The following is a 24,403-nucleotide window of genomic DNA, read 5'->3' on the forward strand; positions in this document are numbered from 1 at the left end:
CAGAAGTGTCTTTTGTTTCTTAACAGATCATGGTTTGCATGGTATTCCTGGTAAAAAAATACATTCTCCACAATATAATTTAACATGATCACCTACTAAACAAATAGCCTGACCCTTTACTGCAAGGATAATATCTGGCATATCCAATGAATCCAATTAAATCGATCATGCAAAGCTCTTAGGCCCTGTCCACACCAACACGGTATTGTCAAATCCGCAGCTTTTCTATTCCGCATGCTAACACAGTACCCGGTCACTGAAACCTAACCTTTTTGAAAACTCCGGCCGGGGTATAGATTTTCTTAAACTGAGATTTGGCGTATGACGTTGGAATGCCATCTCCTTTGTTTGACGTCAAATTCCAGTCTTCTGATTGGCCAACAAGGTTTTATGGTATGGGTTATATCGCCACCTGTTGGTCTGGCATGCTTTTGACAGCGCTTTATAGTGCGTTTTTGAGGTTTCGTGTGGATGGGGTTTTTTAAACAAAGAAGGAAAAACGCGTACGTGTGGACTAGGGCTTAGTTCATCACACAACCTTCTTTTTGTTCTGTCCTCTGTTTTTGATCTACCTCCTTGTTGTTCAAATCCCTCAATATAATAATCACTTATACATCAGTTGAGCTCCACTTTGGTCTTTAAGAGGACGGTACAGCGTTTTTAGGCCAATTTACTGGCATATTACTTTTCTGCGATCAAAGTTTATGTTGCTTTTTTCTGTGAAAGCAGAAATGTCAGAAATAATTGGAAGCTAAAAAACAAACTATTAGGATGAAGTAATCCAGTTTTTTATTAAGCAGGTAATTTTCTCAACTGTTTAAAGTCTCGTGTTCATCTCACTTAATAAAAGGCTTTTTGAAGATAATTATTTAACAAACATAAACAAATTATGTTTCAGGACATCCTGTGGTTTATTTAGATAAATATTCTCCATTACTACCCGTACGACATTATTTCAATCTTACATGCGCTCTTGTAGAATAGAGGAAACTAATCCAAATGAGAAACAAGATTTACTTTTGCAATTGTTGAAATGGTGTAATCATGCTTGGAAATGATTGGCTCATTTCAAATACATGAAATGGAAACAGCATTTTTTCCGACTATTTTGGTCATTTTCAAACAAGATCTGAGAAGAATTTTGGGTTTAATAAATGTTCCCTCCACTATCTTTGTAAATCCTTATCAGTGAATGCTTGTCAATACATTTCTGTGTATGTCAGTGTGATGAAATAAGCCTCCACACAATCAAACTAAATGGAGAAAAATGTCACTGTAGATTGATTTTACAGATGTGGTGTGTGGATGGATTGTTACTAATTTGTTCTTTAGGGGATCATAAACCAACCATGTTCCAGGAACTCTATTATTCTCCTAAATTTAGGAAAACATTTCTATTTTTAGTATTGTTAAAGCGGCCATAACTCAGACAGTTTCTGTATATCTCATGTTAATCTTGAGTACTTAGAGAATAGTATCGCACCCTTCAAATATCCGCAGAGTCTTTAGTTTGATCACAATTATAAAAGACCGATGTACGATTGTTTTCCGAAAACATGGGACGCATGTGGGGGAAGGGCGTAAATAATACACCTGCGCACACATTGCCAAGAAAACATAGACATCAGTTCCACTTACCGTGTGCGGTTCATGTCCAGAGTCTTTAAGCGCTGGGACCGCCGCTCCATCTATCAGTTTCAAATGATCTCCAAATTCAGCGTTATATCCACCGTTTATATAACATTCATCCAAATGCAGCGGACAAACAACACAGCTGAACTTCGCGAACAGTGCTCTCTCTCTCTCCTGCACACAAGTGAAAGTGACTTGTGCGCATGCTCCTTCTCCCGCTCTCCATGGTTGATGCATGCTTTTCAGGGAGAATCGTACAATAAGGGACTAAAAAAAGTTGTTACGTAACGATTTTTTATTTTAGAAAAAAAAATTCCGAAACCTGTACGAAAACAGGGGGAGTGTATCGAGCACAGTAATACATCCAACAATTTTTGGACAAGTTGACTATGTTAAGCATGAGATCAATTCCAGCACGTTTAACATTGTAAATAAGTCAGAATGCATGACACTGTTGCACCACCCCTTTAAGGCAAACATTGATGCTGTTAGGGATTTATTCAAGCCATGATCTGCATCTTTGAAAACACTAAGAATAACACTAAGATTAAACTTTTGGCCATACATTTTAAGTACAGCCTAAATTTTGTGACTCACTAAGCAGCACCTCAACACCGTAGCAACCACCCACCTCACCCTTTCATCTTGACTGAAAATGTTTAATGGGCAAGGGCCATGATAAGGCCCATTTCCTTAATGAAACAAAAAAAGATATTTTTGTTTCAATGTGACATCACAAGTCACAACAAATCTTTATACTCTGGAATAACTGTTATGGCACATTTGATTAAAATAAAGGCGGTGGATATTGATTGATGTTCTGGATTGCTTGGTAAAAACCATAAAAAGTTAAATCATAAAATCATTTTGTAACAATCACAACATCGCGTTAATGAAATTGATGTTTATTAATAACTGATGACCTTGTGAAACAAAAAAATTACACAATGATATAACTTTCATTTATTGGGAGAACATTTTCTCAGAAGATGAGGTCTGTGTGAGTCTGAAGCTCATTTGTAATGTGCTATGAAGCATGCCACAATAGTATCCCAACCGTACATGTGATTTGAAAAATTAACCCACAAATGAGTGTTTTTAAATGAAGATCATTTGCTTTATTGTACTGGACATAATATGGGTGAGAAACATTATGAATCTCACAATAAAAAACAATATTTCAAATTTTCTAAGATTTGGTTTTTACAACGGAAAAAAATAATTCCTAGCAACCCCATAACAACATCCTAGCAACCCCGTAGGGGAACCCTGGCAACAACTCACTTCACCTTATCATTGAGTTTTGCGTTGCCAAGCACCACTCACATTTTCCTCCTAGAAAGTAGTTTGAATAGCTCATTCGTCAGATGTATTTGTTGGTTATGGGTAGGCACAGGTAGTGACCCCTGTGTATCGAGACATGTTATGGATACTGTTGTCACAACAGATCTTCACATGTTTAAAAGAGTGTGGTATGTGTGTGTGCCCTGCGCAGGTGTTTGTGGGTTGATCTTTGGTTGTTTGAGGACAGCTGCAGGCCATATGCTCATAACAGAGCTGTTTCTACAACTTTAAATTGAGGATGGAACAGATGAAGAATTTTAACCATGCAGAGTTTTTCTAAATCCATTTGGACTGTAACCCTGCCTCGGCTGAACCTATAATGGATGCAGGGCACTGAAAACGAAAAAAATCTGGACTTGTGAAGAGCTCGGCATGTTACATATTTTTATGGAGATTTTAAGTGAAGCCTTTCAGTACATTTGCCATAAAAGGATCAACACTGTGAATTAATTTGACATTTTAACATATTCCCCTCACTAATTATCCAATGACCAGTGAGAAAGACTGAACCCTTTAATGCGTTTTTTGACTTGAAGGTACAATGTAGAAATTATGGGATGAGAGACAGGGCACAGGAGCTGGGAAAAGACCCCCAGGCAGGATTCAAACTCGGGTCGCCGAAGCAATTTCGCTCAAAATGTGAGCACACGGTCAACCACCAGCACCAACAAGACTGAAGCCTTCTGATTGGTTACTTGGGTATCGCTATGCAGTTGTTAATATTGTCCGTAACTTAAATGTTTTGGTAGCTGTGATGTTACATTTGTAGTCTATTAAAGTCAATGCTCTGTCCAAATTCAAAGGGTGCGTATAGGATGCTGAATTTTAAGACTGATTGCATCACAGCAGTATACGACTGAAGGCTGGTATACAAGGAAGTCCTATTTTGATGGACGTTTTTTTTTAATGTAGCATCTGAATGTGTCTTTCTTTTCCCAAGCTGAGAGGGATAGAACAAACAAATCCCTCACAGCCTCGGCTATCCCAAGAATCATTGTGCACCTGTAACGGCTGAATATTAAATAAAGTTAAATAAACATACACACTTTTTTATTTGGAATTTGTGAGAAATATTGCCAGTAGCTCACAGAATGAAACAAAAATGCTCTACAAATAGTACATTCTGAGAAAAACTTTTAAGTTTAGTTTTTTAGAGACTATGCCATTTGCCAAAAATATCAATCTTACTGTATATATGATGATGTTTATTAATAATAATGCTGCATTATTGTGCTTCGTGTGTATATATGGTTAATTTGATGTACTGTTGGGAATTTATATTTTCTAAAATAAAATAACAATATTTATTTTAAAAGGAAAAAATGCTTATTGCTTACACTCTTCAAAATAAAGGTGCATTCTTCGCATCAATGCCATTGAAGAACCATTTTTGTTTCCACAAAGAACCATTCAGGCAAAGGTTCTTTAAAGAATTTAAAGACCTTTTCATAATCTGAAGAAACTTTTTTGTGACACAAAGAACCTTTTGTGAATAAGAAAGATTCTGATTCAGATTTTAGCATTTTTAAAAGAATAGCAGTAATCTTCTAGACCTTTTTTTTCTCTACTCAAAAGAAAGGACTCCAACATTGGGGGTCCATTTCATGGCACCCAGACCACTTGCAGTTCAAGGTGTTTGTGTGCTAAAGAATCGCCCGTCTCACCACACCTCAACATCCCGGCAAGAGAGATCGCAACTTTGTGAAATGTGCACAGCAGCTGACTATCTGACAGGCTGCCAAGCTAAACACAAGACCCCGGATCAGGGGCCCGAAAAAGGTAACTTAGCTTCACTTGGAGAGCAGACAGTGCCTCTCACATAACTTCAGCCCCCGCTCGGCCCACGGCAGCAGAACTTTGTTAAAACAACACGAAGAAGCAGGCCACACCGTTGTCCACGCTGAAGTGTTATTCCAGCTAGGTAAATAATAGAGCACCCTCTGCCATGTGATGACCTGAACTTATAACGTAACAGACAAAAATTAAATTATGTTCCCGAGGCCCCCCCATCCAAATCTTGTACCTCAGGTCGTGTTCACATTTTGATCACATCTGAAGACACAATAAACAATTCTGCCCTTCACGGATGAAACCAAGATGTTTGAAAAGTTCTTGTGTTTATTTGAGGTGTACCATCTGACAGCTTATAGTTGTTGGCTTGGTGTCACATTTATTGAAACAATTATAAAGACTGAATTCTTGCGATCCAGAAGCCATTAAAAGGTAAGACTGTCTGTTGTTAATGTGGAGCATTGTACGATATTCTGCCAGTGAAGGTACCACGGCGGTTTGGTGAGGTTAGGTTTTACAGTTGTAAAATACTTTTCCAGGCTTCAGGTTTTTCAGTTTGCTCAGTAATGTGTTTGTGTAACCTACATTGGTGGAATCTGGACGCTCTAAAAATAAAAAATGAGGCTTAAGAAATATCTGAAATAGGGTGTCATTTAAGATCAATACAAAAGCATCTAGGCATCTTCTGGGTATGAACTGTCTGCATTCTCAAGCCAAAAGCACTGCATTATTTCAGCTCACTATTTTAGATAACTTAATATTTTAGATAACTTAACATTTGGTAGTAATACTTAGTTTGATTGTGCCTTGACCAACACCATGACACATATATAGAAGAATAAAGAGAGAATTGTAAAAGTTTATTTAATCAGTATTTCTAGATGTATTGTGGAACGGTCGAGTCCCGTGTCTGTGAAATCTCAACTAAATCAAACGTCAGGAGTGTTTAAGACTGACAGCATCACAAGACACCTGAAAACTGTATTAAAACAGGTTATCACATAAAAATTGTGTTTTGAACGTAAATAGATGTACAAATATTACTGTTGTGTTGCTTAAAAGTAAATATGAATTTACACTGAAATACAGAGCATCTTTTCTGTTATTTTGACCTGATTCTCCAGTATTAAATTTCTGCAAATAAATGCAAAAAGAAACAATATACTGTATTATTAACAATTTGGGAGAAATAATGTTAGTAGTTTACAGAATGAAACAAAAAACATTTTATTACCTTTGAAATGGTCTTCTGTTATAATTAAGAATTAATTAAGAATAAATTGTAAGAATAAGAATTATTATTAAAAAAAAAAAGAAATTTATAATGAAATAATTATTTTATAATTTAAAAAAAATAATGTTTTAATTTTAAAAAGTTTCAAACGCCATTACATTTGTCTCTTATGGTGTTTAAATTCGTTTTTGTATTAAATTTGTATTTATATTGAATCAGTATTAAATAACAGCTTTGATTTGAATCTCGGTGACATATGCTTATAAAATGAATGCTGTGTACAGTATGCTTATTATGCTCTGAATGTAATATGCAGGGTAAAATGTTGAAACTACATTTTGTAGCACTTGAAACAGATAATAGCACTTGAAACATAACTCAGTCAATTGCATTTGGATGAGATACATAATCATCATTAAAATCATGAGCCTCTACTCATCTTAAATCCCATAAAATTGTCATTGAATGAAATGACCAAACGTGACTGTGACTGTGTGCAGTCTAGGCCTGAGTTTTCCTAACGTCATTGGTAAAAGGCCAAAATATGTGTATGCATCCATATATACAGTATATGCACTCCCAAATGAAAAATGTTACAGTATTTACTATGGTGACTTTAGACAGTGTTTTTGAACAAGTAAAACTATACTGCAGTATTCATACTATACAAGGTTATAGTATTTTATAATAACAAACATGAGGGTTTAATAATGAGGTTTTATATTGTGAGAAAGAAAAATGTAGACTGTTTCTTATTTTAGTGATTGTACGTGTACATTATTATTGCTCTTCATGTCTGACACTCAAGACAAGAAGCCAACAGGTCACAGAAGGGGGTCAGGGGTTATGTGATGTGCCAAAGACTCAATCAGTGTCTGACTCAACGGTCTGTGAATTGATGGAAGAATTTATTAAGGTTCAGAAAATATGATCTGCCTCGAGCTTCTGCAGTGTGAATGACCACACATAGGACACACTGTGAATTCTGGGTGGGGAAATGTTGTTTTAAGTCCCTGGAGCAGCGAGTGTTAGAAATGGTGCATTTTAAGAAGGTTTTGAACACTCTCTTCAGCTAATGGACATGCTATTTTTAAACCAGGGAATAGTGATGTCGTTGTGCTTTGGGAAAACGATGTCGCAGTTTGGGTTGAAATAGTATTGAGGCCTGAACTTTCTGAGGCTTGGTCAGAGTGGATCGGGTTAATGATATTTTGATACGTTTTAAGAACATGGCTTGAAGAATTTGGTAGGGCACTTGGTGCCAGATACACAAATTTGATGTACATGTGACCTGAAAGAGGTAATGGCATTACTGTAAGTTGCCACATAGTGACGTTGGATTGCATCACACAGAGTGGCTTCAGGAGCGTTTGGTTTGGGACAATGTCCTTCACATTGTGAATCACATTATAATACTGTTTCTGGCAGATGGTAACACAGCATCTTCTTCAAATGCTTGTTAAAATGTTTTCATAAACCCCCTACAACTTCATTGGGATTAGAACAAGATTTACAATTACTGTGTGAAGTTATTTGGATGATTTATGGACAGAAATGCAATATAATATGCATATACCGTATGTCTATAATGTGTATAAAGACCTTACATAATGAAGCGTTATTACCTTAGAATGAGCTATTTCTATCTACATAAACTGAGGGTCCCCTTACATGGAATTCACCATGTTGTTTCTACAGTAGCTCTAAGCGGACAAACTGCTCCACAGAGCATGTTTCTGTCATGATTCTGCCTGCTCTTGTCTTGATTTTCTGGTCTAGGGGCAGAATCATGACAGACCCACGTGTTTTATGTGGAGAGGAACATATTATGGTCAATCAGGACATAATATGCGTTCTCTCCTGTCTCGTCATTTGGCCCTGCCCCTCTCGTTTCTAGTATAGCTCTCCTCCTGTGTCGCATTACCCACACCTGCCCATCGTTATCCCCTTTGTTAGTCTCCCTATATAATACCCTCTTGTCTATTGTCTTGTGCTCGTTGGTTGTACAATATCCCTTGCTTGTACTCCTTACTGTGTCCTTGAAACCTTGTCAAGTAACGTCTAGTCTTAGTGTTTAATATTGAGTTCTTGTTGAGTGTTTAGTAATCCGTTTATCATATTTGTTATTGTGTACTGTTTTGTTACTCCCTCGTGGGTTTTTGTTTTGTTCCTGTTTTATTATTTATTAAAGTCTTGTTAACCCCTTCATCTCCTGTTGCCTGCGCTTGGGTTCGTTCTCTGTGATTCCTGACAGTTTCATAAATACGTTATCTGCTTCGGCAAAGAAGCGAACGTGACTACATCTTAGTCCTGTATCAGCCTTCCGTAGTGCTTCAAAAGGGCGCGTGGAGGGGTGGATTGAGCCAATGGATGCAATTCGTGACCTCACTCACCTCATGGCAAAAATACCTTGATGACAGAGGTGGTCGCCTGGTTTGCAAAACCTGATTTTGACATTATTTCTAACTTCGTATTTTTAACATAAACTGTATGGATTCGAGAACTGTTTCTAAAACGGTTTCTCAACCCTTTAAAGGACTAAAAAAGTCAATATGTGGGACAGGATATGTACATTCTCATGAAGAAATACAGGGAAAATGGGGTTGAGAAGGAACATCATTCATGGTTCACCCAAAAATTGTATTGATTTAAATATTTTGAAGAACGTTGTACAATTTTGTAAATATAATTTGTAAAGATGCATAATGTTTTGAACGACATGATGGAGACAGTTTTTGGGTCAACTACCCCTTTAACGCTTTTGTTTACGTTACCGCGGCAACAACAGCGCTGAAACGCTCATCGCAACTTTGCCTGAACGGAATTGAGACCTGTAAATAACGAGTGGTAAAACGCTTATACTCCTCGGGTTCACTTTTTACAAAAAACAAACTTTAACCCTGAACGTTGTTTATCAAAGGCCGTCACAGAAACATGAGCGTATCCACCCCGGAGACTATTGAGGAAAACAATACGGATAGAAGATGTTTATTGGGAAACTGGGTTGAGGAGGTAAGACATAGATCCACTTCACTATTATATATATTATATCATATATTATCTTTTTCAGGCACAGATCTTGAAGTTGTCACAATAACTCTTTTATTTGTTCGTGTCTCTCCACCTGATCAAATGACATATGATCTCGCATAAGAGGGCTACTGCATTGCTGGACAGATCAGGGCCTAAATCGTGTATTAATAAAAATGGACATATGGGAATCCTCACCGTCGATTTGACTGCAACAGTGCAGGGGGTTACCACATTTAAAGATGCCTTCGATACGCCAAAGAGCCTTGGCATACGACAAAAAGGTAGCTCAACAATTACTATAAAACGTAGACTCTTTCCGCTGGTAGTTCACTAGTATATTATTATACATATAATGTGTGCATATATTTATATTACAGTTTTTTTCTAGGTTACATATTAGGTCTAGTCCGCAGTGGTTATTTGATGTAGATTTGAAAGCCCTCTTTGTGTCTCTCTGCCCTCTTTTTTTTATCAATTTTCTTTGTGGATATCATTTCAGGAAAAAGGACTGAGCTTTTGGAAAAAGACCTCGTCAAAAGAATAAGGTAACGAAATAAACTATTTCGATTTAAGTTTAACCATTTATTAAAGTTTAATGTCCAATGGAGTGTAAAACTCAAATGACATTTTATTATCCTCCCACATTTCTCGTTTCAAGTGTGAGTAAACAAAACAGTGGGATATAAATGATGTAAGAATGATGTACTTCATAGCTACAATTAAATCATTTTAGTTATTATCTATCATGTCACTTTCTGTTTAAACTTTGAGGGCTTGCAGACTGTACCCTTGACAACAAGTCTCTAACCCCACAAGTGGTTGCGAAATACTGTACTTTTAAAAGAAAAGCATCGAGACATAACAGAACAATATAATTCTGATTTGAGACAGTACCTCATATTCATAAACCAAGAATGTAAATCTATTTAATAACAACAACAGATCCAATCGTATGCCACTTTACAAGCCCACTTATTTAAAACCTTCACAAAAAAAATTAATTTGTTCCTACTGAATAATAAAACAATAAACAAATAATTTCGGACACTTTTGCACTTTCTTAGCCAGACAATGTTTTATCATGATATTTTGGTCTGTTTTACAGTGAACAGATACGTGCAGAGTTGAACCCAGAACCTCCTGCTCATGAGTGGAGCTCTGTGACCAAATCAGACTACAGGGTGGAGGGCTTCAAATCTTTCCAAGTGCCGCTTACCAAGGTCTGCTTCTGTTTACACTTACCTCAACCAAGTAGAGCACTGTCATGGTCAAAGCATTTCAGTTTGACATCTAAATATTAGCGACGTAACATCTGATGTACATACAACAGTACATAAAAATATGTACATCTTTTTTTGGCCTAAACAAGGATTTGGTTAGTGTAGTTATAACAAGATAACACATTTTTAATCACATTGGTGCCATTCTTGTTCATTTTAAATGCTTTGGCTGTGTGACAAACTATTTTTTGACATGCCAATCTAAAAAAATATTATAAAAGTGTTTGTTGAGCGTTAACGCGAGTGTGTGTTGAGTGTTAATTCCTATGCTTGTCTCATACAGGATCATAATTACACAACAGACCCGGCCATCACATTTTGGAGTGATAACTATCAGAAAGTTCAGGTCAGTTTATGTAGTATTCTACTGCCAAGGATATCTGTTGGAATGAAAATACATCTGTGTGAATTTAACAATTGCTTTTGTTCATAGGGTGTGACGGCAGTTACAACTGAGGATAGCCTGTTTAAAAGAAATGCCACCTTTAGCAAACCAATAAGTGAACAACTGGACTGCCAGGATGATACCCATATGTAGAAAATTGTGAAAATAATATTTCAGTGTCCTTTGCAAAATATTGCTTAATAAATACTTTTTTCATCTACTGCAAAAAACTGCCTTTGTACTGCCTTTACAAAGGGCTTATTTCGAGTGATAATAAACTGTAATGTTGTTTTGCATTACAAATAGTGTTGTAAATACATTTGAGAACAACTTTTCCAAATGTTTTACTCTATGATCTATGTTTCTTTCTAACTTCCAACTACGCTTCCAAATTCTATGCTTTATTAATAACGAGCAAGTGAAAAAATTATTCTCTCCAAATACAACAAATTGCTAAACAGTAGGCTATGTTATTTGCATCCAGACATCAGTCTTCTGGCTTTTTTCACCATGAGAGGGTGAAGCTCTAACTATGTGGTAGAAAAATCGACCGATGCTCTGGGTTCCTTTGAATCAGATTGGCTTTCTTTCACACAGCTGTGCTGTCAAGAATCAGCGAGCTGCTCCTCTTTTAAGCTTTAAACCGAGATTAACACGGAGTAACTATGGCAACAAGTCATGTTAGACCATTAATTCAGAGTTCCCCCCTTTGTATTCATGACAAGTGTTATCTCTGAAGATTGAGATTGTACAAATGAGCCAAAATTAGACACATCGTACGTTTTTGCAGTGAGATTGTGTTGTCAAATCCCGATTTATTTCATATTTGTCCGTTTCAATTTTGTTAAAACATCCTGAAAGCAATCAATAATTATGGGTCTAAATATACAAAATCTAAGCTGTTTAGATACTCACATAGATCTTAAATCATTTGAGCATCTTTTAAGCTCCAAAAATTATTCAGATGGCTTAGTTAATAATCCCCAAAATAAACCGTTTCAATGCGTCTACACCGGACGCGGCGGCGTCAATAAAATGCATAAGAATGACGCGATGCGACAATCCCATTAGATCAAGCCGCGTGTCATGTCACGTGTTGTAGACACTGTGTTATATTAACTTAGAATCTTTTAAAATCATTTCACAGATTTTTCAGTGGGACATATTAAAAATCCAACATATGCTATTTGGGTTTATTTAATGAAAAAAAGTATTATATTTTTAATATACACTTAATATTTTGGGTGAATTCTAATAGAAATATTTAAGTTACTCAGATTTACTATTTTACCTACGTTTACTCCATGTATATTTTTTTCATCAAACCACACATTTCATTGAATTCACAGCTTCAAAATGTACTCTTTTTATGTAAATTGTTTCACGTAAAATCTAAGTTACATTTTTATGAGTGAATTAAGTTGCGCCTCTTTATTGATTTCTGTTTGTACTGTATATTATCCATCTCACAAATAATGTTTTTCTACTTCCTAATTTATTACCCAGGCTTCCTTAAGGCCTTTTTTGAAACCAAAATGTGATTTTGACTCGAATAGCTTTTTACTTTTTATAATTGGACAGTATGGATGTTTAACGTTAAGGCCACGCTTGCTTGTTACGGAGTCTATCAGGGCACAGCTTGCAGAATGACCTCTTGGCAACAGCATGCAGTAACAGAGCTGCGAGTGGGTGGTAATTAAGAATGTTGGGGGCGAGAAGCGGCTGTGAATATGAGCGCACATGCACACAGATGCAGTACACTAAAGGCACAGATGCAGTACACTAAAGGCACAGATGCCAAATGGATTCTTAATGATGAGACTATGATGTCATTCCTATTTATCACCAAACTGTAGAGTGAGCAGTAATGATTAGAGCTGTTCTTTAAGGATCAAACAGAGATTTGGTTTCAAAAGGGAGGGTATTGTACGGAATATGTGTGCTGCGTTAATCTAAATATTTTCTCATTCTGTCATTTTTTTCTTCGTTATGTTTAAGATTTTCAATTAGGTAACGGCGGTCTTAAGACGTGTGAAATATTCAAGAGTGTGTGCTCATAAAGCCCTTTGGGAAGGTGTGTTCATGGGAAAAGAGCACTTCAGGAGGAATTCATCGGTTTAAAAAATTCTTCAGAGCTGTCAAGAACACAACCGCATGGTATTAATTCAGTTTATTGAACAAAATATCTTACATTGTCTTGGATATACATATATACAAATATTACATTACGATATAACTTCACTTCGCGCCCAAGAAAACCTTTCGCTCTGCGCTCTCCCTTGAGGAAATATCAAGTACACGTCACCGATTTCCAAAACACGGCATATAAATCTAAATATAGAAAGCACAAAAAATAGGAATTTTACCTGGAAAGACGTACTTAACTCTAAGCACAAGAGAACTTCATTATAAAAAACAATTTAAGCAGGTATGAAATATACCTGAATTGACCTCCCTCAAAAGGTATTATAATGTGCTGTTCCATGTGAGAGTGGGAAACACCCTTTCAAACACAGAACAAATATATGAAGCAGTGGCTCTTAGCGTGGTCACTTCCTGTCATCAGCAGTGCTCTCAGATAACATAGACATCTGTCTTCTCTCCTAGAAGCCAATATGTTCTCATTTTGCCTTTACCCTGAAAGAGATCAATACACACATCAATGAGCACTCAGCAAGCTCGCTGCAGGCACCAATCCACCATGGGCAATATGTTTGAAATGGGTGTGGTACCCCAAAAATAAAGTTTTGTCATCACATTTGAGAAGGAAACACTTGAGAAGGAAAGCTAAGGCTGCTCCTTGGCTAAAGGATTACCGACGTTGCCGGTCAGGCTGTCAGACTGATGACATCATTCACCCAAAATGGACCATGTCATCTAGATCTCATTTTTAGCAAAATGCACAGGCTGGTCTGAATAAGTCAAATCAGCCTGACAGACCAATATCAACATGATGCAGCAAAAGATCAGATTTCACAGGACTGGTTATTACTGTTGCAGACAGCTCCTTGTAATAGCAGACATTGCGACATTTAAGAGGCTCAAAGCGAACAGATTATTCTCTTCCAAAAAAGCACAACATGAGTGACATTTTATGCATTCGTAGAACTGAACCATGTAGTCCAAATTCTATATCAATGCATACAGGATATTTATTGGCTTAATTTAATCTCTTTGTGATCTATTTGTACATAGGATCCTATAGGAAAAACAGAAATTACTACTTTATTTTAATAGTAGTTTAACAGAAATGTTCATATAATGGTGCTTTTTGCAACAATGTTTAATAAAAGAGTTTTTTAATTCTACATTAACATATTTTCATTCAGATACCTTAGCAATGTAAATGCACATTCCTTCCTTAAATGTTTTTAATAAGGGGAGGAAATGTATTCCAGTTTACACAATATATAATTCATAAAAGGATAAAAATAGGAACAATAATTTTTTTTTACTATTTCATTAAGAAATTCCTCATTCTATTCCATCATTTTATTAGCATTATAATACACACATAATTTCTTCGAGAAATGGTTTACCCAAAAATGGACCCCATTGACTTGACAGTTGTAATTTTTATTCCTACTATGGAAAGCCAATGGGGGACCATCTTTCGGTTGAACTATTCCTTTAAAGCATGCCCACGTGAGATTTACATACCTTCATCTCTACATCTCCTCGCAGCTGGAGGTCGAAGTAGCCGAATTCATCCAACACCTCTTTGGTTGCTGAGGACATATGTATCCTCAGAGCTGTGGATGAAATGCTAATTTTATAAGGTTTGTCAAGGTTTAATCAGCCTCACTTCATTCTAAATAGTTTTTTTTTCATCCTTAAACAAAGATCGAGTACATTTTAAATGTGTATACATTGTGGTCAATTGCGAAACATGACAGCCAATAGCATTTTGGGTTAATCAACATAAACCTAGCACAGTATTCCTTCTTCAAATATAGGAAAGCATTAATGAGACTTTAGAGCTTCTTTATTAAATTTGATTTTGGGGGGGTGAAATATTCCTACACTATAAGAGTGATATACATAGTGGAGAAGACCCAATCTGCTGCAGATCAGCTGTGTTCTATAGAAAGCACTAAGCAGATTAATGCACACTATAAATCACAAAGGATACAGTTTAAGTGTCCCGGTCGCTATTTATGCAAGTCATATATGTGGTAAGTCTCATGACTGGTTGTGGATGGGTTAACTTTATGTACTGTAGCATTTGTATATAAAACATGACTGAGACTTCACGGTTCCGGTCTTGCATGCTATGCATTATTCTCCTTAATCTTTCATCAAAATCTACATTCATTACAGTAACTGTCAAGGTTTCTAAAACCACCGGTCATATGAGCCCTGTTAGAAATCACTCGGTTTTACTGCGTAAAATATAGAAATAACCTTTTCTGACGATAATCATATATCTCCATCATCAATTTATGCACTGCAGTTTGGTTACCAGGAGATTTCTTGGTTGAAAATGGAACACCTGCAAAGCCATTCTTTGGACTTTGAATGGAACGCAGTCTTTATGTTTGAAAGTTGCTTCAACGATTCTGTCCATTAAGACAGATTCAATGTGAAAGCTAATGCAGTTTACATATAAACTGACTGTAAACCTTAATGACATTCCATTTCTTGACCTTAAAGGGAGAGATGTCACAAAAAATAAAAATCCTGTCATCCTTTACTCACGCTCGGATTGTTTCAAACCTGTATACATTTCTTTGCTCTGCTGAAAACAAAGGAAGATATTTGGAAGAATGTCAGTAACCAAACAGATCTCATCCCCCATTTACTGCCATAATAGGGAAACAAAAATCTATGGGAGTCAAAAGGGGATGAGATCTGTGTATTTGCTGATATTCTTCTAAATATCTTCCTTTGTGTTTAGCAGAACAAAGAAATGTATACAGGTTTAAAACAACCCGAGCGTGATTTAGGGGTAAACAACCCTTTAAAAGTCATTCATACAATGTTACATCTATTCTTTTGCAATTCTTTCATGTTTGACCCACCTTCCCCTGTAGACTCCATGCGAGATGCTGTGTTGACAGTATCTCCAAATAAACAGTACCGAGGCATCTTCAGACCTACAACGCCAGCACAGACAGTCCCTGTACAAAACACACACACACATAAATTTACTGGAACTGCTAATAAACGGTCGTAATGCTACTTGACAGGTTGAAAAATTAGCAGAATGGGAACATCGGACTGTGATCCGATGATATCTGACAGAAGCTCTTTTTAATGGTCTCAGTTGCACATCTACTTGTTTATACAGAGACACTGAAAATATATACAGATCATACTGTGAAAACTTGCAGGAGCACTGTAACAGCAGGAAGAGGATTATTGTTTGACTAAGAGAAGTTTTCCAGATACAGAAACTATTAATTCTGTAAACATAGAGGAAAGGGTGTTCCACAAGTTCGCCTCGCAGAAAATAAGGTGGATAGTATGCGTATTTGCCGTGCTGTCCCAGGGAGGCAGCTCTGAGCTCTCGGCAATTCCTCCCAAACTCATTATGTGCCCGGACTCGGATCATTCCTGCCGTTATGCTGCGGTAAAAACAAACGGATGGTGAGTCAGGATGGAAGAGGGATGCTGCGAAAATGTAGCGAGAAGGCAGGCAAGGCATCTTGTCTCGGTAGGAGGACTGGTGAGATTAGTTTATAGAAAGCCAGCCGGGTTGATTATCTGATTGGTGAGGTTAGTCATGGAAAGCCAGCCGGGTGAGTTCTCAGCACATTTTCCTCCCGAACTTTGTTGATAAACATAATTTAAGCTAAGAGAACAGTATTTTAGATAAGACATAAGAAAGAAACGTCACAAATTGTAAATGAGGTAAAAGAAATCACAACGGGGTCTCTTTGGCAGCAATGAGGATACATAGACAAATTATGTAAAATAAATCTCCTGCTTCTAAGATTTTCCTATAAGGAAAGTTTTCTCTAAGGAAACTATCCTTTTAAGTACAACTGTAAATGAAACCTTCATTAAAGGACCAGTGTGTATGATTAAGGAGGATATATTGATAGAAACACAATATAATATCCTGTCTTCAGAGGTGTATAAAGACCTTACATAATGAAGTGTTATGTTTTTATTACCTTGAAATTAACTTATTCTCTTTACATACGTCGCGGGTCCCCTTACATGGAATTCACCATGTTGTTTTTACAGTAACCCTTAACGAATAAATAGCTCTACAGAGCGCATTTCGTAAATACATTATCTCCTACAGAAAAGTAGCAGAAACATTGCGACATCTTAGGGGTGGAGTGAGCCGTTAGTTGCAATTTGCTACCTCACCACAAGATGCTGCAGAATTTTTCTGACTGGTCCATTAAGTCTTAAGGTTTTCAATGCTAATAATATTAAGCTTAAAAATAAGATATATTATTGGTGGAGTAAAAATACCTGTGTGGATTCCTATCCTTAATCTTAGTTGATCGTTTGGTCTGTGTCTGATTTTGAAGGTTTTAACCTGTTCCAGTAAAGCCAGTGACATGCTGGCTATCTCACGTGCATGTAGTTTCCCATTGCGTACAGGCAAACCCGACACCACCATGTAGGCATCACCTATGGTCTCCACCTTAAATGGCAAGAACAAGCAAGATATGCTTTTGCAAGTAAAACATAGTTCAGCACACTTTCTGAGTTTCTGTTTTGACTCAAGCACAATTAAACCGTAGTTTTCTTACCTTATATACATCAAAATTGTCAATGATGGCATCGAAACAGGTGTAGAGATCATTTAGCAATGTCACCACCTGAAAAGAGTTAACACTGAGCATTAAGAACACATCCATGACATGAGTTCACTTAAGTAATATGTTTAATAAAGCAATTTGAAGCAGAGCTATGTAATTTTATTAGGATTAAAGTCAATGCGATATTTGCTTTCTAGGCACACAAAACTGATCCTACGTTTTCATGTTAATGTATTTTTTGAAAATGGTGGGAAAACCATATATTGTCCATCCAACAGTTCTATCTCAGCAGACCAAACGCAATCACATTACTTTATTTTCATTCTCATTTAAACTCCACAGGTTTTATTTGAGGTTTTACTGTCACCTTTTCAGATGTGATGAGATCCTGTCAGAAGTATATCTAAAACAGTGCCCCCAAAACCCTATAAACGATGTACAGTCCTGGCCAAAAGTAATTGGCAGACAGCTAAATCGCAAGTGTTAAAAATGTAAAATTAACTCTCACAGTGTATATATTAAATCCACATATTATATATACACTGTGAGTGTTAATTTGACCTTTTTAAACACTGGTGATTTTACTGTGCAACTTTGGAAAATCAACGTCTTTGTTTTCATTCAAATATATTATTCAAGATGTGTTAAAAATATTGTATTCACATTTGCGTAGATGTGCTTGGAGTGCAAACTGAAGCTCAGCATTGGAAAGAATTTAAGGCGGCTTGGCAAAAAATTACACATAACATATGAGCAAAGCTTATTGAGTCAAGACCTTGGAAAATGACTATAAAATATTACAACAAGAGATGACCAACAACTCATAAAACTGTAGTTAAAGTTCCATTAAATACCTTAAAAGTTTAATGTTTTGTATATTTTGTACCATACAGCTTACATTTTGATGGTTTAATCTCACCTGAGAGGCCATTAAAAGCTAATATTGGACAAATATGCTCCCGGGACATCACATTTGCCAATGTTATACGTTGTACTTGTATCTATTAGTATATCTGTACTACAGGCATTTTCCATAGAGGTTTAGAAAGAAATAACTGCTGTAATGTGTTTCTGCATGAACTCCCGATGGCTCCCACAAATTAAAATACTTTCTGCCTATTCCTCCATCCCATCCCTTTGGATGTACGCCCAGAATGAGGCCTTACAGAGAAATACATTTGCATACATAGAAAAGAAAGGATGATAAATTAAACACGGAGGCCAACTTCATTAGGTGGTTGTCATACTATAACCTTAATCAAAACTATATCCAGAGACAAAACTGATGGATTTTAAATCAATGTCTCTAAACAGCTGTTGTGAACTGCAGCGTGATCCAAACACCACTGAAAACCACATGACATATCAAATTTGTTGTCTGCATGTCTTCTAATTTCTGAGTAACTTTCCAAACTCAGTTGGTCTAACAGCTTACATGAGAAGTAAAAAAATGGAGCAACATTGGCCTCATTGTCTCGTAATTTTAAGGCGCCATACATTTTTCCACTGTTAAATAGAAAAGGGCCAGTATTTATGACTGTTTGAATGCACACTTTTAATGCGGGTCCCTGCTTATGATGGTCGCCATCTTGAATCACATGGCCAAGTATTTTTTATATTCTTATAAAGCTACTAATAATGGATCTCAGTAGCCCTTCCAATATCACATTATTAGTTGCAAAAAAGAAAATGTGAAAAATATACCTGTGAAAAGTGTATTTCATCTATTAAATAAAATAAAGAGTATGAAATAAAGGTGAAATTAAATAAAGTCTGGCGGGGGTACGGAGCCAGAATCAGCGTCACCTGGGAGATAGCCTGCGGCTAATGATAATCACGACCACCTTGGACAGATTAGCTGCCGGCATAAAAATCCAACGGGGACACATAGACGGTGTGCTTGATTTCCCATATCTTTTGCAGTGACCGAGTCGGACTCAAGCCCATAACACGGGAACCAAGGTCGGCACCAAGACTTCTCGCCTGCACTTCCCCACTGTACACGGAGCACCCCGGAAGCTGAATAAGCCAGATTTTTCTCTGCTACTGCGAATTGTGTTAATAAAACTTCCCCTCCGGGGTTGCTGACCGAGATCTTGTGCCGTCCTGTCTCTTACCTTGCCACAAAAGGTTAAGACAAGGTCTTTACACGTGCAAATTAAACTAACCCCCTGTTATACTTTGTTAAACCACATTGAATGTCCTGCAAGGAATTCTTAGTAGCAGAACAAGACCATTTTGGGGCATTGAAAAGCAATCGTCATGCACGCTTTCAGTGAAAGCAAACATGAGAAATCTCACAAATTTGATTCGATTTTTTCAAATAATGCAGAACCTACCCTACATAATGTTTTTTAAAACCCTATTCATGCACAAACCTGTAAAGGAGTACTCTCGGCAGACATTGATGTAAAGCCCACAATGTCACTGAAATAGATGGTGACACTGTCAAAGGCCTCTGCCTGTACTGTCTCTCCGCGCTTGAGCTGATCCGCCACTGAACTGTAAGCAGAATTAGGTTGTGATGAGCTGAACCATGAAATTATTTTCCAAGCACAAGTCCAAACACAATAGCAGAAATGCAATAGCAAACAATCGGTTAGTTTAACGATGTGTGGTTGAAAGCAGAATATAATTTCATTTAACAAATCCTTATTTAAAAAAACTAGGAAGAGGAAATGATTTAAAGCGTGTCAACATACGGGAGCTTGTCTTTGCAAACAATCTTATACTTTCTAGGAACGTGAATTAGTGCAAAAATTCATAATAGAATAAAAGAGGCAGGTTCATTCTTGGCTTTTCTTTTAGGAAGTTTTCGTCCTCAGAAATTCGCATAATTCTCTCAAAAACAGACGGTCCTCAAAGAATTAGATAGATAGATAGATACGTAGATAGATAAGGAAAACAACATGAACTGGTTACGTCATATGCGAGACACGGTTATCTAGAAGTGATATACGAAGCTAATAGCTTTTTTCCCTCAAACTCCAATTAAACGCTTTGAAGCTGCTCGCAGGGTGGAGGAAAATATTAGAAAACATTCTTCTTACTGTGGAAGGATTTGGTAAAGAAGGTTTTCGGCTTTCCGTTTCTCCTCGAGGTAGGCTTGAGTTCTCTCCTCTACCAAATTCTCCAGGTTATTGGCATATTGTTCCATTCTGGACAGCAGGTTATTGAGAATACTGGTGCTGCCTTCTCTGTCAAGCAAACGGATATAGACATCTACTTTGATATCTCATGTGTATTGACTGGCAGTATAACACGTCCACGAATTTATTTTTTTAATTCAACATTACATGTTAAAATGTAAATATGTAGATTGTTTTTGTATTGTTTTTTTGCCATGTGTCTCATTCTAGAAAACAGGAAGCTGTAATACAGTCGTGTCACAATCTATAGACGGTTTCATGCTTGGCCTGAACTTAACTTCCAGTCTGTGTTTGACTATCGGTCTAGCTAGTGGTTAGCAATATAATAATTTCTCTTAAATTGAATTAATATTGAAATTTTTTTGTGTAATAAATCAAATTAAAACTATGCAACAGTTACTGATTCTTTGCGGAGGTCTACCAGAAAGTTAAGTTTGGGCCACATAACATTTTGTTTATGTTGAAACGGTCTATATAGTGTTTTATGATGAATCATGTACTGCTGCTATGTGGTTTGCTGAATCACACTTGACTTTTCAGAGGTCAAATGTTACTCCTACATGCAGTACACCCATACAGACCTGCAGGGTTACTGTACATTCATCTAGTCATTCTCAGAATGTTTTAGACAGAATCATACAAAATGGTTTTTAAAGAAGGTTTTCACTTGTGAAATTAACTCTGGCCTTTGGCTGAAGAAAAATAATCAAAGTTAAAAGAATATAATAGGAAGCGATACATTTTTTTTTCCACTGTGCATAACCGGTCCTGAATCATTTGTGCCTCAGACTTATCCATCTGGTTATAACTCTAATCTAAACTTGGACCAATCACCAACAAGTCTGCAAATGTCAACAAGATGCATTTATTTAATGAAGTTTGTGCTTTAAGGTCCCTTTCAGATGAAACATTTTAGTGGAACTTTGTCAACGTCTGTCAAATTTGACTCAAGTGCCCCTTTGGGGAATTAATCACAAAGCTTTCACTTACATCAATGTAGGCAGTTTATCAATGAGCTGTCAAGACGTGAATAGATGCAGTCCTGCCTCAGTAAACCACAATCTGTGCAATTCAGTGTATCAAAAGCAGTTCGATTTTCAAAAGTAAACTAGGTTTTCCCAAGGACCATTTGTTTTTCGTTATCTTTTAGTTCATTTTTTTCAGAAAATAAAATGAGGGTAAGAGTGAAGTTTTCTTTTAAACAATAATCAACAAAAGACAAAAGATACAAGAGTAGAAAAAAGCAGTTGTGAGGGATGAAGTCGATGTGAAATCTATGGCGTCCATCAGAACTGACCCTGTATAGTTTCGTACCTTCACTGTCATACAACTCTATGTGTTGAGATCTATACTTACTTGTTAAGTTTTGCAATAAAGATCTTGATGTGGCTGAAATCTGGGCGTTCGACGGGGTCTTCGGCCCAACAATTTTCAATTAAGATGGTCAATTTCTCACAGTGTTGAGAGTTATCTGTGGTGGGCCTGAAGTACGGTTTCTGACCATTCCGAACCTTCTGGATTATCTCTGGAACACAAAGATACATTCAATTGACAGTTCCTTCAAAAATGAAAATTCTGTCGTCATTCACCCTTACATCACTTCAAACTTGTACGAATTTCTTTCTTCCACAGAACATAAAAGAATAATTTGAAGAATGTTGTTAACCTGCACCCATTTACTTGGTGCCCAGGTAATTGTATCCAGACAATAGGAGTGAATGGGTGCCGGCACTGTTCTGTTATCGACTAGGGATGCACCAAAATGAAAATTCTTGGCCTAAGCCGAAAAAAAAAATGAAACACTTAGCTGAAGGCTGAATACCGAACACCGAACATGGATTTTTCGTATTCTTTCACTATTGCATAGACTGCAAGTGCTTTTTATATTTCGTCTCGCTTTCAATATAATACAATGTAGCTTAAAATTAAATTGAGCAAACAATTAGGCTAAATTAAAACAAAAAATTGAGCCCCTCTCCCTTCTTGAATAGCCCATAACTGACTGCTGAAAGAATGTACTGTACTCTGTACCCCTAAAACCAGGTGCCGGATCCGGCACGTCATTTGGCAGATCCCTCTCCTCAAGTGCTAATGGAAAATGTTCGTGTTGACCTGTTGCGTGCATATATTGAATTAAAAGCACGTATAATAATTATAATGGCAATAACTATTTTATTTGGATAATGAAAAGGCTGTCAAGTTTGAGATGTTGAAATATAGTGTCTGTACGTAAGGCGCCAGAGCAATCGCTCGAAATGTTATAACGGCAGAAACAACTTTTTAAAAAACTGTGATGATTTATGCTCAAACAGATATGACTATGAGTACACCATTAGATATTGCAAAGTCAGCTACTTTTAGTCGTGTACTAACTTGAACTAAAAACTGAACATTGTGCTTTTGTAAAATAAGGAAAACGTACAGGATGTCATCTCCTTTCCCTTGACATATTTGTGGAGCGCTGCACCTCACAAACTGAACCAAACTCAGCAGCATATTGTCACCTTTCGTTTGGTTAATCTGTTAATTATCAAATATTCCGCGTATATTCATTTGCGTATCTTTTATGTATTATATATTGAAGGGAACTTCTCGTGATGGACACTTCAGAGAGAGATATTCAAATGCTGCGAAGAGACGCAGAAGAACTGATGAAATACGGTTAACGGATGATTAAATGCTTAATATGCTTAAAACATCACACATGCCAGCCTCCACCTGGACCCGCAGGTGTAATTTAAGTTTATCGTTGAGATTCTGAATTGTTGAAATGTTGAGGGCTGTGTTTTATTTCTTTACATGCAAAAACATTCACAGCATCATCATTGTGACAAAACACTGTTACCATCACCTTAACCCGCATTTTAACTAAGATTTTGAGCTTTGATAAATCTGAGATTATCTTTGCGTGTACGTTTCCATTTTTTATGCGCATTTTCAAAACATCAAAATTGTTGGATAGAAAACCCCTCAGATATTGCACAATCCGTTACTTTTCACCACCCCACTAACTTGCCGGATCTGCCACGCCCCCTTATTCCGGCACCTCGGAATAGACTAGTTAAGCACTGCCTACAACAAAACACTTCATTATAAAGTGTCATTCAACATTATAAGCTATAAATATGAATAAAAATGTTGAAATTCTCTCGCTTCTAAATAAAAGGACTTATTTGGAATTCCAAAGAAATACATTATATAAACTATATTAACGTGGTTTCAGTGCTGTATGCATAAGTGAAGCATATTCATTTAGCAGTGTGACTAAAACAAACGTTTCGACTATTTTTGTGTGTACATTGAAAAGGAAGCATAATATAATTTTGCCATTTAGGTCTTTATCCATAGCATTAAATACTTGAGTTAACTTTTAACTCATGTTTTGAATAAAATACTGTTAAATAGAAAAAATCCACATCCAAGTTGCAACAGGACGTTTTAACTTTTTGGCCATATTAAAGAAAAGGCTGAAAACACTCAATGACACAATTAGAAGTTGCACATGTGTTGTGAAACAAAACAGACATTCATTTCAATAGTGTGGCTACAATTAACCAACCTGATCAATTTCAATTGAAATGACCTTTAACATTTACCTTTGGGACTAAGATCCATGCCTTCAACGTAAAATGGGCCATTCCTGAGAGCTATCTCCTGAAGTATGATGCCAAAACTGTACACATCTCCCTTCTGTGTTCCTTGCGACGGATGTCTGTCATATATCAACAACTCCGGGGCCGTCCACAACTTTTCTGGAAAAAAAACCCAGCTTGGTAAGAAGGCGCAAAATCGTAACAGTAAACGGATGTCGAGACAATCTTGAACCAGAAAAT

General features: G+C 36.7%; 2 protein-coding genes across 2 annotated transcripts in view; one reads left to right on the forward strand and one right to left on the reverse strand.

Annotated features, from left to right (window-relative positions):
* The first annotated feature begins 8,773 nt into the window (after nucleotides 1-8,773).
* spag8 (sperm associated antigen 8) lies at nucleotides 8,774-10,997 on the forward strand. The gene is made up of 6 exons (XM_079447437.1): nucleotides 8,774-9,013; nucleotides 9,156-9,315; nucleotides 9,534-9,579; nucleotides 10,140-10,254; nucleotides 10,598-10,660; nucleotides 10,748-10,997. Exons 1-6 carry the CDS (start codon nucleotides 8,936-8,938, stop codon nucleotides 10,850-10,852), a joined length of 567 nt encoding a protein of 188 aa, XP_079303563.1. The 5' UTR covers nucleotides 8,774-8,935; the 3' UTR covers nucleotides 10,853-10,997.
* Nucleotides 10,998-13,113: 2,116 nt separating this feature from the next.
* npr2 (natriuretic peptide receptor 2) overlaps nucleotides 13,114-24,403 on the reverse strand; it is a 39,611-nt gene continuing 28,321 nt past the window's right edge. The window contains 10 exon segments of the mRNA XM_079472839.1: nucleotides 13,114-13,287; nucleotides 13,289-13,336; nucleotides 14,360-14,451; nucleotides 15,721-15,819; nucleotides 17,129-17,303; nucleotides 17,413-17,481; nucleotides 19,800-19,923; nucleotides 20,472-20,618; nucleotides 21,927-22,095; nucleotides 24,167-24,322. Coding sequence (XP_079328965.1) covers nucleotides 13,249-13,287; nucleotides 13,289-13,336; nucleotides 14,360-14,451; nucleotides 15,721-15,819; nucleotides 17,129-17,303; nucleotides 17,413-17,481; nucleotides 19,800-19,923; nucleotides 20,472-20,618; nucleotides 21,927-22,095; nucleotides 24,167-24,322 — 1,118 coding nt within the window. The 3' untranslated portion in view covers nucleotides 13,114-13,248.

This window comes from Barbatula barbatula, assembly GCF_947034865.1.
Source record: "Barbatula barbatula genome assembly, chromosome: 2".
NCBI classification, from domain to species: Eukaryota; Metazoa; Chordata; class Actinopteri; order Cypriniformes; family Nemacheilidae; genus Barbatula; species Barbatula barbatula.

Excerpts from the sequence above, each read along its gene's own strand:
- spag8 (XM_079447437.1), top strand. The coding sequence starts at position 8,936 with ATGAGCGTATCCACCCCGGAGACTATTGAGGAAAACAATACGGATAGA. Across the intron at positions 9,014-9,155 it reads TGGGAAACTGGGTTGAGGAG|AGGGCTACTGCATTGCTGGA; the intron begins GTAAGACATAGA and ends ATCTCGCATAAG. Across the intron at positions 10,255-10,597 it reads TCCAAGTGCCGCTTACCAAG|GATCATAATTACACAACAGA; the intron begins GTCTGCTTCTGT and ends TGTCTCATACAG.